Here is a 14,384-nt window from a genome sequence, read left to right as displayed (position 1 = left end):
TAAGGGAAGAGGTACAGGGTCTCTGTTAATAGAGATTTTTGGACAAGTTCACTATAGAACAAAGGAAATGTACTGGCCTATTGAAGAAACAAACGCAGATCATTTGCTTCCAGTGTTCTTGTCTTTGTATCAAACCTTAGTCATACCAAAGGGAAAAAAAGTATGACTCATTTGCTGTGGATACAGAGATGGGTGAAGAAGTGAAGCTGAAATGTTAACCTGTCATGAGGCATTAGATGTTTGAGAAAGTAAACCAGATACTAATGTCTCTTTTTTCTTTCTTATTCAACTAAATCTGATTTTTGGCCCTATGTTAAATTTTAGGGCCATAGCATTTTTCATGAAAGGTTCTAGTAGAGGAAAAAGTCAGAAGTGGTTAATTTTAACTGTACATTTAGCTCTGAGAAAGATATTACTAAATTTGTTCCTTAAGTACCTTCCTTTAAAGTTGAGTTTTAACGTCATTTTCTTTACAGATTCAAAATTCATTAAGAATGTGCCATTTGGAGGCACCTGAGTGGTTCAGTCAGTTAAGCATCTGATTTCAGCTCAGGTCATGAACATGTTTCCTGGGTTCAAGACCTGTATCAGGCTCCCTGCTCAGTAGGGAGTCTGCTTGTCCCTCTGCCCCATTCCCCCCACTCAAGGTCTCTCTCTCTCTCTCAAATAAATAAATAAAATCTTTAAAAAAAAAAAAGATTGTGTCATTTACGTGAAGATGTAGTTTTTAACTAACCCGCTGATGGTAACATATTCTCGATTATCTTTCTTCCATTAACAATGGGTTTTAGAGCAAACCATCAAAACCCTTTGACAAGTTACTCTTGAAACCAACATCCAGATTTATAATCCAGTTCATTGGAGTTTGGGATGTGGTCTAGAGCCATGGAAGAATTTCTGCTTTTGTCTCAAACTCAGTTACAGATGTACAGAGCAAACCCTTCTTTGGCCTCCCTGGTCTGGAGCCATATATTTCGGACTAGACAGCAAATGACCATTCCTCCAATTAACCAATTAACACAAGTGTACTTCCCACAGAATGAACTGCTCCTTGTTCATACATTGCTTTTAAGTCTACAAATCAAACTTAACTTTTTTAAAGCTAAATAAGATTTCTGTTTCTGAATTAAAGCTTGCCAAATAAAAAATTTCGCTGAGAGGAAAAAATAGAACTTTTGAAAATGCCTTGTCAGGATGCTGAAATCTTTGTATTTTCCCTTGGAAAGTATCATAGAAATAATACAAGCCTGGAGGGAATGAGGTTCTTGACAAGCAATGAGACAGTTGGAGGAAAAGGCTTATGTTTAAAGAGAATGGGGAGAGAAAGAGCCCCAATGTTGATTCATAGATTAAAAATTACATGCATATGTTATACAACTCCCCTGAGATGCTCTGTTCTCAAATAATTTAAATAGGTGGTATTACGGAGTTGGCTCTTAGCTCACTAAGGGAGGTTAGCTCAGAGTCACAGAGGTGGAATTTAGACTCTAGGAGCCAGATGGTCCCTGGTTCCTCAGTTATTGCATTTCTTTCATTGTGCTCTCAACAGTGCCCTCGATGCTTGGAAGTTTATAAGGCCTTCCTAAGGTATGCTTGCTGCCAGAGATGTAAAGCAGAAGTGAGCAGACCTTTGCTTCTGTTCTTGATTATATCCTGCATATATGGGGTGATGGGGACATGAGCCAAAGCTCTCTCTTTCCCCCAGCTACAGAGGACTGCCTTGTGTTAGCTCCTGGGATCTCTGATATTACTCTGTTCATTTTCAGGATCAACATCTTAGGGATGGACCCCCTAACCACACCTTTTGACAATGAGTACTACCATGGACTCTGCGACCGCATTCGGGATGGAAACACCCAGGTCTACTACCGCAAACCCTGGAACGTGGCTTCTCTGGCCTATGAAGTAAGTCTCCTCAGAAGCAAAAGCATTGCTCAGCTTTTAGCTGAAAAGCCACTTCTATAAACGTAATACTAAGTAATGTGAAAATTTCAGTAGAATGAGAATCTGATGGGAATATGTGATTGACTGAAAAGAAGAAGATGTATAGCTTTGATCTCTTTAGGAAACTCCGGTGGTCTACAACCAACCCTCAGTAAGGTGCACCTAGTGATAGTTTTGGCAAATACCCAGACTCCATGAAAAGAATCATCTAAGATTCTGATAAAACTATAAATTAAATTAATGCTGATTTAAGTACTGGGTACACTGCTCATGCTATTTAAGCTCATTTTTTTGCTAGTCTACCAAAAAAACTCATCTTGACATTGGCTTTTTCCTCAGCATTCCCCTTGGTAAAGCCTGCCTAACAAATGTAAGTGGTTGTTTTCACTCACCTCAAATCCCTCTAACTCTTGTTAAACTATTTCTTAAAATGAGGTCTACTCTACCCAGTGCCACCCCAAACGTAACCACCTTCTTGAAAGTCACCTAAATTCTCTAGAACCATCCACATATTGGACCCCTTCATTTAAAGGATTACTAGTTATCACCATTAGAGAGATTTTTTTGGGGTCTAAGCAACATAAAAATAAAGAATAATAATTATCTTACTCTGAACCAGGAGCTACAAAATCTTTTTTTCAATGGTCCCATTGGCGATCTATAATATTTACTTTATTCAGTTTTTGCAAAGTCTTTTATCACTGTTGTCACTCACAAAATTTTCCAAAACACATATACTTTTAAATAAATGGAGTTAATATTTCTTTTATTTTTAATAATGTTGTAAAACAGTCCATACACATTGCAGCCTCTGGCATTCCTACTCTTCTATGAATACTAAAGATTATAAATTCTATACTATTCGACTGACATTTCTTAACATGTGTGACTACATTATCCTTTTATTTTTTTGTACGTGTAAGTCCAGCATAGAATCATTTTCCCACAAATTTAAGGGAACATTTTGGATTATTGACTTTCTCCCCTCATGCCAAGTTTACCTTCTTTAAGCACCTTTTTTGAGGGGAAGATGATCATCTTTCTAAAGGTTATTACAAAAGGTCTAATGTCTTAAAAAAGAATACCACAAAGATAAGGTGACCTTTGTCATTGCTTATGGAAGAAGGGTTGTTGGTGTCTTACTTTGTGTTTTAGTTCTCAGGTCTGAGTCATACAGTTTTCCTCTCTTCATCCCTGTGATCAGTCTCCTAGCTTCTCTCTAGGGGTAGGAATGACCATGAGTGACATGAGATGGATAGGGCCAGGACCTTGCCTATGACTGATCTTGAAGCCTTATTTGGAGAGAAAATTCCCTGTTTTCTCTTCTTTACGACCCTGGAAATAGATGGGTTTCTGTACTCAGTATTTCGGATTTTATAAAGGTGATGTGTTATTTACCCCTAATATTGCTTCTGTCCCAAAGAAGTTGGGAGCAACATCTCTTAGCCAAGGAAAACTAATTGATGTTCACACAAAGTAGGGGAAATGAAGATTGTAGCAACTTTTTATCAGTTCAGATCAGAATAACATCTCTAAGCGAGTCTTGGCATCAAGCTGATTAAAAAAAAAAAAAAAAAAAAAAGCAGAGAAGATTATGGGCCTGGATGGTGAGTCAGTGTCAGCTAAGGAGGAGTGCTGGTAGAGTTCGCTGGAGGCTTGCTAAAGTCCCCCTTCTTGGTGCTACAACAGCTGGTGGTCCCCTCACTCTCATCTGTGATGGTCTTGGCAAGTAGCCAAATTTGTTTCTACCATACATAAAAGAACATGAGCTTATTCAATGGAAATCTCTATTTTTATTCATTAGAATTTCTTCCTACACCTTCTAATATCCAATGGGATAGTTTACTTCCTTTTTTGTGTATTTTAGTATCATAACTGAATGTATTCTATACTTCCTTATAGCCTGTTATGCTAATACTCTACACAATATATGTGTACACACAATGCTCAACACATTTTTGTTAGATGAATTAATTTTTAAAATCCTGTCTTTGTTACTCATAGACAGTAATTTACTGTCTTTTATGTTTTGAAAGAATTCTACCGAACTATCGGAGTATGAGGAATATTTCTTAATAATGACGTCTGCCTCTGACACATTCACACTCTCTCAGTGCCTCTTCCTTCAAATGTGGCTCTGGTTCTCTGGATCTCCAGAACACAGCACATAAAATGGAATCCTGGCTCTGCTGCTAAGCAGCAGTGAGATCTTGGGTAAATTATTTATCATCATCGTGCCTCCGTTCCCTCATGTGTAAAATAGAAATACTGGTGCCTATCTCGTAAAGATAAATGAGTCTAAAACAGCCGGGAAGTTCTTGACACATAGCAAACCCTCAATGAATATTTGCTATCATTCCTTTTTTAAAGAATATAATTAGTAAAAGACTTCACTACAATTTAGTGTGTAATTAGCATTCACATTACAGGTCAAGGTTTATTGGCTATCTAGTAAGTCAGAAGTAATCCTGAACCACTGAAGCCTGCAATTATGGGGAAGAAAACAGGGATGGTGATATGTACAAATCAGTTACTTTTTCCTTAGCTTTCTTTGGTCCTCTCCTCTTTTGTTCTGGAAAGTAACAATTTGTAAATCGGATTTCAAGTTTTGATTACCATTCTCTATAAACCTGGGTCACCATGAATATGTAAGATTTAAGAGATCAATGAAGAATTGTAAAATGCGCCTGGATTCTGGTTGTCCTTTCCACCCCAAATCCTGCCTGAAACCTGGTGATTTTATATCCTGTGGGCTGCCAATGTCTTCTTGTTGCCTCTCAACTTCCTGTCTGTTTTACCAGAGCCACTCCCATCCTTAGCTGTGTTCAGCAGAACTGTGCTGTCCCTGGCATCTGAGCATTGGGGAATCCAGCATTTAACCCTTTGCCTCACTGCAACTGGCCCATCTCTCAGCTCTCACCCTCATTTATGACCACAAACAAACTCTTGGGTCCCATCAAGACCCAATTCTTTGGCCTGGCTTTCCTCCAGTCCATCTTGCTCCTCCAGTCTTCAATTCCTTCCTCTAATCAATCCCGATCCATTTTGACCACTCTTGATAATATTATCAGTGTCCTTGCCTTCTATTCCTTCTATAAACCAGAAACACTCCAACTTTAGATGAACCCTATTACTTTTCTGGCCCTCTTGTGAACGTGTACTGCTTGGAGAAAATCATAACAACAAAAGAACTGGTGTCATTTTAGCTTCAACCGAAGCCTCCACACAGTTCAGCAGGTCCACACTCTTCCCCCAAGGCTGCACTACCCCGCTCCCTGTTCCCACAGTGGTGGTTTAAAATTTCCAGCAATCCCCTCAAGTTCCTCATCTGACCATTCTGACCTTGAGCTCAATAGATGGAGTTAGCTTCAACTTGACAGAGAATACTCAAGCCTAGTCAAGAATTTTCTAGTTTTTCCTTCAAAGTTATCCTTGTGTACAAACTTACTTCTCACTCAGTCTACACTTAATATCTTTCTTCTCTGTCTCAGTAGAGACTGTGTCTTTCTATATGCTGGATTCCATGCCAGGTATCTTGCTTATTATCCATTTAAGCCTTCTATCAATGCTTCTCTCTCTCATCTCCCCCCCTGCTCTTAATATATAAAAATAAATACTTCAAGATTCTCACTAAAAGAAACACAAACACAAGAAGGAAACATCCATCTCCACATACTCTTCTTATCTATATTTGCTGTGTCAATTCACTAACTATATTAGTTCACTAGGGCTGCCATAACAAAGTATCACACACTGGATGGTTCAAACAACAGAAATTTATTTGAGACGCTAGAAATCTGAGATCAGGTTTCTTCTGAGGCCTCTCTCCTTGGCTTATAAATGCCATTTTCCCTGTATCTCCACAGCCTCTTCCTTCTGCTCTGAGTTATAACCTCCTCTTTTTAGAAAGGCACCAGTCGTGTTGGGTTAGAGTTCATTTTAATGACCTCATTTTAATTTAATTAACTCTTTCATGATTGTATCTCCAAATATAATCACATTCTGAGGTACATGGGCTTCAGACTTACATACATGAATTTGAGAGGAACACAGTACAGCCCACAAGACCAAATCTCTATTACCTTTTGCCAAAGTCCATCTTGAAGTTTCTTTTGAGTTCCCTTTACTTAGGACAGTCCTAAGACCTATAGGTCTCACCAGAGTTCCTACTTTGCCTTGTTTCACAAGTCTCTGTCTACATATTCTCCTTGGGTTGAGTTCATTCCCTTCTGTGGCTTCAGTTTTCACCTCTAACCTGATGGTTTATGAATACTCTATTTCCAGCCCATGTGTCCCTCTGAGCTGGATACCTATATAGCTAATTGTATCAGGCATCACACAGTTAACATACTCAAAGCTGATATCCATTCTTCCACCCAGTTCCCTGACTCTTCCCCTTGAATTCTTCACTTAAATGGTTACAATGAAACAATGAAATGATATCTTCCTAATCACTAAATTCAAAATATGGGAATCATCCTAATGACTTCCTCTATAGACACATCTCCCTTGAAGCCTACAATACCTAATCAATCTCCAAGTTCCATTATCTTGTAATGTATCCTAAATATGTCTCCTCTTCTCCATTTCCACTGCCATAGCCAGAGCTTTATGCATCTCTCATTTCTCAGCGAAACAGCTATGAGAGTCGTCTTATCAGCTTCAGACTTCTAGTTTTGCTCAGTTTCAATTCATTCCACACACATCAGTATGAAGATAAATGATTATCTTGATCTTATCACTTTGCTACTTAAATTTAGTGAGCGTTTCCCTGTAGCCAGCAGGATAATAGTCAATCTCTGTGGTAGGGAGAAAAAGGTCATTCCTGACCTGGTTTTTGATTACTACTCCCCCATCAGCTTTCTCTTCCGAGTTCTCTGTTTTAGTTAGATGCCCCACCTGCAAATTAATGTAACAGCCTCTGTTTTCCTTTCTGTTCTAGCATTTATTTTGCTATATCATATATATTCTAAGTCAAGTTTCTAGTTCTTTTATTTACTGTGGAATCCTAAGAAACTAACATGGTAAATTCTTTGCTTAAAAAAATGATTACTGAGGGGTGCCTGGATGGCTCAATGTGTTAACGTCTCTGCCTCCGGCTCAGGTCATGATCCCAGGGTCCTGGGATCGAGCACCGCATCGGGCTCTCTGCTCGGCAGGGAGCCTGCCTCCCTTCCTCTCTCTCTGCCTGCCTCTCTGCCTACTTGTGATCTCTGTCTGCCAAATAAATGAATAAAATCTTTTAAAAAAATGATTACTGAATTAATAAATAAGTGCATGCAGTATATTAGCGATCTTTACTTTTTAAAAGATTTATTTATTTATTAATTTTAGAGAGTGAGGGGGGAGTGAGTCTGGGGGGATAGGGACAGAGAAAAAGGGAGAGAGAGAATCCCAAGCAGACTCCTGGCTGACTGTGGAGCCCTATACCGGGTTCAGTCTCATGACCCCAAGAACATGACCCTAGCTGAAATCAGGAGTCAGCTTCTCAACCGACTATGCCATCCAGGCTCCCCAACAATCTTTTTTAAAAAGCTAATGTTCCTAACAAAGGCAAGAGCCCATAATCAAGTAAACGTAATTGTAACTGCCATAAAAGTTGACAACAAAATGGAAAACAGAGGCTTAATTAACATTCCAACTGTACTTTCTACTGCCATGTGAGTTCATTTAGAAGCCCCAGCAGAGTATAGATCAGGTTTATTATGTACCTGCTGGTTTGTTTATTGTATATTGATGTTTCCAAGGAACAATAAGCCCAGTCTTGTAAAAACTGCTATATTGAAAGGAACTATGGTCTATGATAAACTAATATGAATTCAAGTTTGGAGTCACAGGTAGAAATCAAATAATGAAGATGCTCTTATGCCATATTAAGTACTTTGGACATGATCCTGAGCATGAGAAGGGAGCCCCTGAGGACAGCAACATGGTCAAAGTTCATTTTAAATCTTTGTGTTTTGGGGATATGATTTCAAAAGGACAAGACCAGAGAGGTAACAACAGAAGGAGGCTATTTCATGGTCCAAGAAGGAAATGAAGAAAGACTAAACTCTACTATAGAAGTAGAGACTGAAAGGAAGAAATGAAATCCAGCATTTTTTTTATTTGGGCATATTTAAGAACAAAGAGGTCACTAATGAATTGGTGACAGTGTACATTATGGTCAATTGACAGGTTCTAAATGAAAACTGTCTGGGTTTAAATTCTGCTAAACTCGTCCACTTATCCATGGGACATTAGGCAACTTATTTATCTTCCAAAATCTCAGTTTCTTATCATACAGTGGGTGGCAATAATACATATTTCGTAAGATTTTGAAAAGGTTAAATGTGTTAATAAGTGCAAAGTGCTTAGAACAACATCTAGCCATAGTAAAGGATACTCATCATGGATGTAAAGTATGGAGACAGAAAGTCAAAGACACTCCCACTGGAAGCTAGATCATCAAAAAAAGATCTTGGAAGTCAGGGAGGGAGGAATCTTCCAAAAGAAGTGTCAAAGTCAAGTCCAAGAAGAAGACAGTGATTTGAATTTTGGTAATTTTGAATGCAAAGGTCTATGTGACATCTAGATGAAGTATGTTATGCAAAAAGTATGTTATATAGATGTGTGGGGAGAAAGAAGGATCTTAAATGGAGGCAGTTTAAGAAGCATCAGCATATGGATGACCATTAAAATCTTGAGAATCCTTGAGATCATCAAGGAAGTGTACAATGAGAGAGAAAAGAACATCAGGAATGAAACCTAGAGCACATTAACATTTCAGATACAAACACAGAAAATGATCTCTTGAAGATAATGGAGAAGAACCATATTTGTTACCTATTACTAAATTTCAAATTACCCCCAAATTTAGTAGCTAAAATGTTGGGAGTGTGTGGGTAGCTTCTCTCTGTACCATGGCTGAGGGTGGCTAATGAGATGGCAGTCAATCTACTCTTTCCAGGTTCCTTCTCTCAATTAGTGAGACATGTCTTTAATAATCATAATAAATAATGCATGTTTTTATTATCTATCTGTACAAAGTCTTAGTTACACCTCTAACGGTTTTCCCTTTTTACCTTCTATTTCCAGTTGTTCTCCCACCTTCTTCTTTTCAATTTGAACTCTGAAATATTTATTGGTTATATTCTATCTCTTCCACTCCCAGTTCCAGAAATAATGTTTCTTTCTTTTCAAGAAGCATCAGTTGCATAAACCTTTAAAAAGGACAGGTTGAGCTGACCCCTATAATATGCAAGCCCTTTTATCCGTCTCTCAAATTTCATCTTCTCCATGTCTGCTTATTTGGGTTTTCATAAAGAAATTTGCTTCTATTCTTGCATCATTGGCCTCTCTTCAAAGATTTTTTGCTCTTTCTTCATGATGATTCCCGGTATTGGTCCATCTCTGACTGTCTGTCATGGAACTGAGCCCTCTTTTTGGACTGACACCATCTTCTCTGTTTCAGGCTCTACTCACTTCTGTCATCCTAACAGAGTCAGACAGGACCGTTCAACAGCTTCCTGACAGATACCCTGACCAATGTTCTCTTACACCTGCCAACAATTCTCCACATTGCTAAACTGATCTCTGCCAAGGCCTCTTTCTTCTTAGCCATGTTGGGAATAAGTGCAGGTGCTTACAAATTAAACTACCCTTATCCTGCAGCCAATTAGCACACAGGAAGCTAAGAAGAGCTTGGCCTTCCAGGAGAGTCAAGGAGTACTTTTCTGGTGACATTTTGTTCAGCTCTGTCCCTTTCCAGCCTTGAAGATTGAGTAGAATTGTCTTCAGTGGCTCCTATTAGAGTGGGCAGTTAGGTTCTAACAGGATACCTGGAAGTTAGCAACGAAGAAGTCATGGCCCACTCAGGAAGTTCAGGGGGCTACCCTGCTGCACTCCACAAGAAGCCAGAGCAAACCAGACAGGCCCAAGACGGCAGGTGCCATGACAGGAAACCCCTGACAAAATTAGGAAGAAAAAGTACAAATCCCTGCTTCCCAACCCAATAAACATTCTACCCTCTAGTTAACAGCTCTCAATAAAAGATAGAAACCCAAGTGTGCAAACCTCTCACTCAAGCTCACCTTGCTCTCCTATCTTGAGAGTGTACTTTTCACTTTAATAAACTTTCCCACTTATGATGCTCATCCACTGTGCTGAGTGTCTGTCCTCGAGTTCTTTTCTGAGTCATGACCAAGAACCATCAGGGACTCATTCTGGATGGGCTGGTCGAGGCCCTAGAGCCCAGAGTCTCACCAGTTCACCCAGCAACACTTCCACTATCCTCAGATCTCAAAGCAACAGAAATACTATTCATTTTTCAAGGCCAAGTTCAAGGCAGTCTTTTCCATGAATCTGTTATTTTACTAGCCAGAATTTGTCAAGCCCTCTTTGGCAGGGTAGCGTAAGAATGAACAGCTAAGCCCTAGAGTAAGACTTTCTGGGTTTCAACGCTAGCTGTATGAGCTTGGACAAATTTCCTAACCTGTTTTCTTATTGGTAAAATGGGGATAATTACAGAAATTATATTAAAGGTAAGAAATTAAATGTCTTATTCTATGTAAACCACTTTTAACAGCCCCTGGCATAGAGTAAGCTCTCAGTAAATATTAGTTATTATTGTTAGCTATATTAAAGTTTATAAATTTTTGTTAGCATCTACTATAGGCCAGACACTTTACTAAGTGATAAGGCTATAGTGGTGTGTGGATAAGAAAGACATGTTCCCTGACTTTTTGGAGCTTACCATCAGAAAGCCTATTAAATAAGCAATCATAAAAGAAAAGGTTTTTCATTTTGTTTTATTGTTAAAAATTTATTTATTGTTTGAGAAAGAGAGAGCATGCAGGGGATAGGGGCAAAGGGAGAGAGAATCTCAAGCTGACTGCACACTGAGTGGGGAGCTCAATATGGGGCTCAATCTCAGGACTGTTGAATCATGACCTAAGCCAAAACCAAGAGCTGGGCACTTAACTAACTGCATCACTAGGCACCCTGCATTTTTTTTTTAAGAGGCATGAGAGCTTATAGAAAATGGATTTCATAGTCTATGGGGTTACAAAAGAACCCTTCAACCCTGAAAAAGTGATTTAAGCTAAGACTTGAAATTGGAGTAGGAATTAACCAGATCAAGCCATATAGTGTGTATATGTGAGAGAATGTGTTGTGTTTGGTTCTTGGGGGTTGGGGGAGGAGGGAGAGGCAGATGTCAGAGAACATTCCGGAAAGTAAAAGCAGCATAAAAGAGCTCTTTTATGGTGGGAAGAAGCACAGGCTCTGAAAATTTAAAAAAATGTGTCTAAAGGGTTGGAATACAGTCAGGGAGAGGTTAACTTGGAATAAGTCTAGTTTAGACTTGATCTTAAAGGCAGTGGGAAGACTGAAAGATTTTAAACAGGGAAGTGATGTGGGTTAGGTTACTCAACCCTTTACATTGAGCACTTTTCCCAGCATGCCTGACTTTAATGAAAATTATATACATTTTAGTCCTTCCCATTAGAGGGGAACTTTAGCTTCCCTGTCTGAGTCCATGCAGGCCAGTATAACAAAATACCAGAAACAGGGTAGCTAACAACAACAACAACAACAAAAACACCACACAGAAATTTATTTCTCACAATTTTGAAGATGAGAACATCAGAAGTTCTTGAAGTCAGAGATTAGAGTGCTTGTCTGGTTGAGTTAGGGCCCTCTTTTGGGCTACTTGCATCCTCATACAGTGGAAGGGCTAACAGAGCTCTGTGGGGTCACTTTTATGACAGCACTAACCTCATTCATGAAGCCTCCTCCCAAAGTTCCCCCTCTGCCCAACCATCACCATGAGCATTAGTATTTTAACATATGGATTTTGTGGAGGGACATAAACATTCAGACCATAGCATTCCCTGTGCAGAACTGTCCCCCAGTGTACACTACGAATCCAATCTGTGCCACTGATTGAAGAGATAGGTCGCTCCTTCTCTGGCAAAAGTTACAACATATTGCAGAGGACCTCTGGAAAGAGTTTAACCACTGAAATTGACAAACCTCCCACTGATACCTGACAATTATCAAGTTGACAAAGAATTCTTTAACTGAAAGTTTCCATTTTTAACTAGGTTGTTTCGTTTGGGTATTTTTTTTGTTTGTATGTTTTGTTTTGTTTTGGTTTGTTTCCATGCAAAAATGAAAGTGTTAAAAAAAAACAGTCAAAAAGTCTGAATATCACAAAAGATTATGCAAGGAAATATAAACCTGCTCCCATTCCAGATTTCCCTTTCACAGTTACCCTTCTCAAGGGCAAACTCTTAGCTTTGTCGATTTTTCCAGTAATTCAGGGTACACGTAAAAACCTTTCTTAACATGCTTGCTTTCCTGTTCTTTCTTTTTTTTTAATTTTTTTTGTTTTTTTAAATTATTTATATGTGTATGTATGTACTAAGGGACAAGAGAGTGTAAAGGTTGAGAGTGCAGAGCTCAAGTCTTAACCTTTCTGCTTAAATTAATTAACATGTGTAAAATATTCAAAGCTGTGCTAGCCTTCAGTCAGGGTTAGCTTTATCATTTCTTTCTTCCTTTCTTTTTTTACACAAATGGTAACATATTGTACATCTGTTAGGCAAATTGCTCTTTAATTATTAACAGATTAACATTTGAAAGCTTGCTCTGTTCTAAGTCTTTCATATATATTATCTCACTGCATTATCTCATAACAGTCTTTGGGCTGTGTGTGGTATTTCTTTTTCATAGACTAGGAATCAGACCCACAATGAGATTCCTGTGTCCTGTCCTCAGAGTCATGGAGTCCCTATCAGAGCTCAGTGATATCACTTGGGTATTTCACTCTTAACTCCCTTGCTCAAATACCCTTCAAATAATTGCTTTTTCTTTCATCTGTGTCTGTTTGGGGTGGTTTTTTGTATGTTGTTTTTAACAGCAATTCATCATTCTCTTTCAGACCAAAGCCGATAAAAATTTCAGAACTGAAAGTTACGAAGAACAGATAGAGGTATTCAAAACCGTTGTCCAAGAGACGACATCAAATATTAATGCAGAAGTAACTTTAAAATTCACACCTACTGAAGCAATTGAAAAGTATAAAAGTACGCCTGAAGAAGGAAAGTCTCCTCACAAAAATTTCTTCCATCCTACAGAAGGTGGTGGCAAATTTGGACTCACATATTCCAAAAATGAGAGTTACCAGAGCTTACTCTCACGTTCTTCTAAAACGGTAAGACCAAAGCTTAAAACAAAGAATATAATGGGATATTTATCAAACTAACCAAACCCCCTGTTTTAAGTTTAAATGTTTGGAGCAAATAGAGTTCACTGAAGAGAGAGGAAAAAAAAATACTCAACAAATCTCCAAATGTGTGGCTAGGAGTTCAGGAAGAAGAATGCTAACTGCAGAAGAGGCCCATGGGATCTCTTGTAATGTAAGGGGGTAAGATGTTTGGTGGTGATGAACAGAAGAACAAGCATATTAAAAATTCGGAGCATGCTTTTGGACTGAGACTGTGGTAATGGACTGTTGAATTTATACCATCTTCAGAATGACAATGAAGAATCAGACTGAGGAATTTGGGTAATTAATCACAATGCCTTACACTGATAACTATTTACTTACTGGGAAGCATCTCTAAAGTAATGAGGCCATGAAATTGTACACATTGCATATTACATTGGTCTGCTTACTTTGTAATTATACATTTAATTTAAGGCTTTGAAAATGTGTTTGTCCTTTAATATTTAAGTCAGATTTAGAATTTTGTTTCATCGCCTTTGAAATACAGAAAACACTTTCTGTAATCAGTATGATGCCGATAAAACATTCATTTTTCCTTTTCTGATAATATAGTCACATGTTTAGATACCCTCTCCTCTTTTAAAAATAATAATAATTCACTTTTAGTACTTAAGTTGTGCCTAATCATACAATTGTTTTGAATGGCTCTCTACCTAGTCTCTATGTTAATATGCATACCCATCCATATTATGCAGCTGGAAAATCCTTTAAATCATACAACAAATATTTAATGTGGCTTTCTTATGTGGCCAGGCACTGTTTCAAGGGCTTAGAATACATTTGTGAACCAACCTAAAAAAGATTCCTGTTCTCATGGAGCTGAAAGTTCAGCAGGGAGAGATAGACAAAATAAACCTAATAGCAAAAAAGCAAGATATATAGTATTTAGAAAGTGATAAGTGCTATGGAATAACACAAGGGAAAGCAAGAGTGCTAGGCAAGGGCAATACTAAAAAGAAAGTTCAGGGTAGACTTCATTAAGGAAATGAAATCTGAGCAAAGATTTGAAGGAGGAGAAATAGCCAAATAGTCATAGTTGGGATGATGTACCTGGCAGAAGGAGCTGTTAGAGACAAGTCTCTAAGGTGGGAACATATCTGCCCATTGGGCCAAAGTGAACCAGAAGACAATGAGTTAGAAAGTTTACACTGAACCAGATCATGAATGG

General features: G+C 38.4%; 1 protein-coding gene across 1 annotated transcript in view; it reads left to right on the top strand.

Moving 5' to 3' along the window:
* Window positions 1-14,384, top strand: part of C9 (complement C9) — a 49,498-nt gene that overhangs the window by 17,246 nt on the left and 17,868 nt on the right. Inside the window, exons 5-6 of the mRNA XM_059417042.1 lie at window positions 1,767-1,905; window positions 12,869-13,141. Of these exons, the coding sequence (XP_059273025.1) occupies window positions 1,767-1,905; window positions 12,869-13,141 (412 nt within the window). The remainder of the gene's footprint in view (window positions 1-1,766; window positions 1,906-12,868; window positions 13,142-14,384) is intronic.

This window comes from Mustela nigripes, chromosome 12 (assembly GCF_022355385.1).
Source record: "Mustela nigripes isolate SB6536 chromosome 12, MUSNIG.SB6536, whole genome shotgun sequence".
NCBI classification, from domain to species: Eukaryota; Metazoa; Chordata; class Mammalia; order Carnivora; family Mustelidae; genus Mustela; species Mustela nigripes.
The sequence above is the reverse complement of the archived record's forward strand: the minus strand, read 5'-3'. Positions and strand labels throughout refer to the sequence as shown.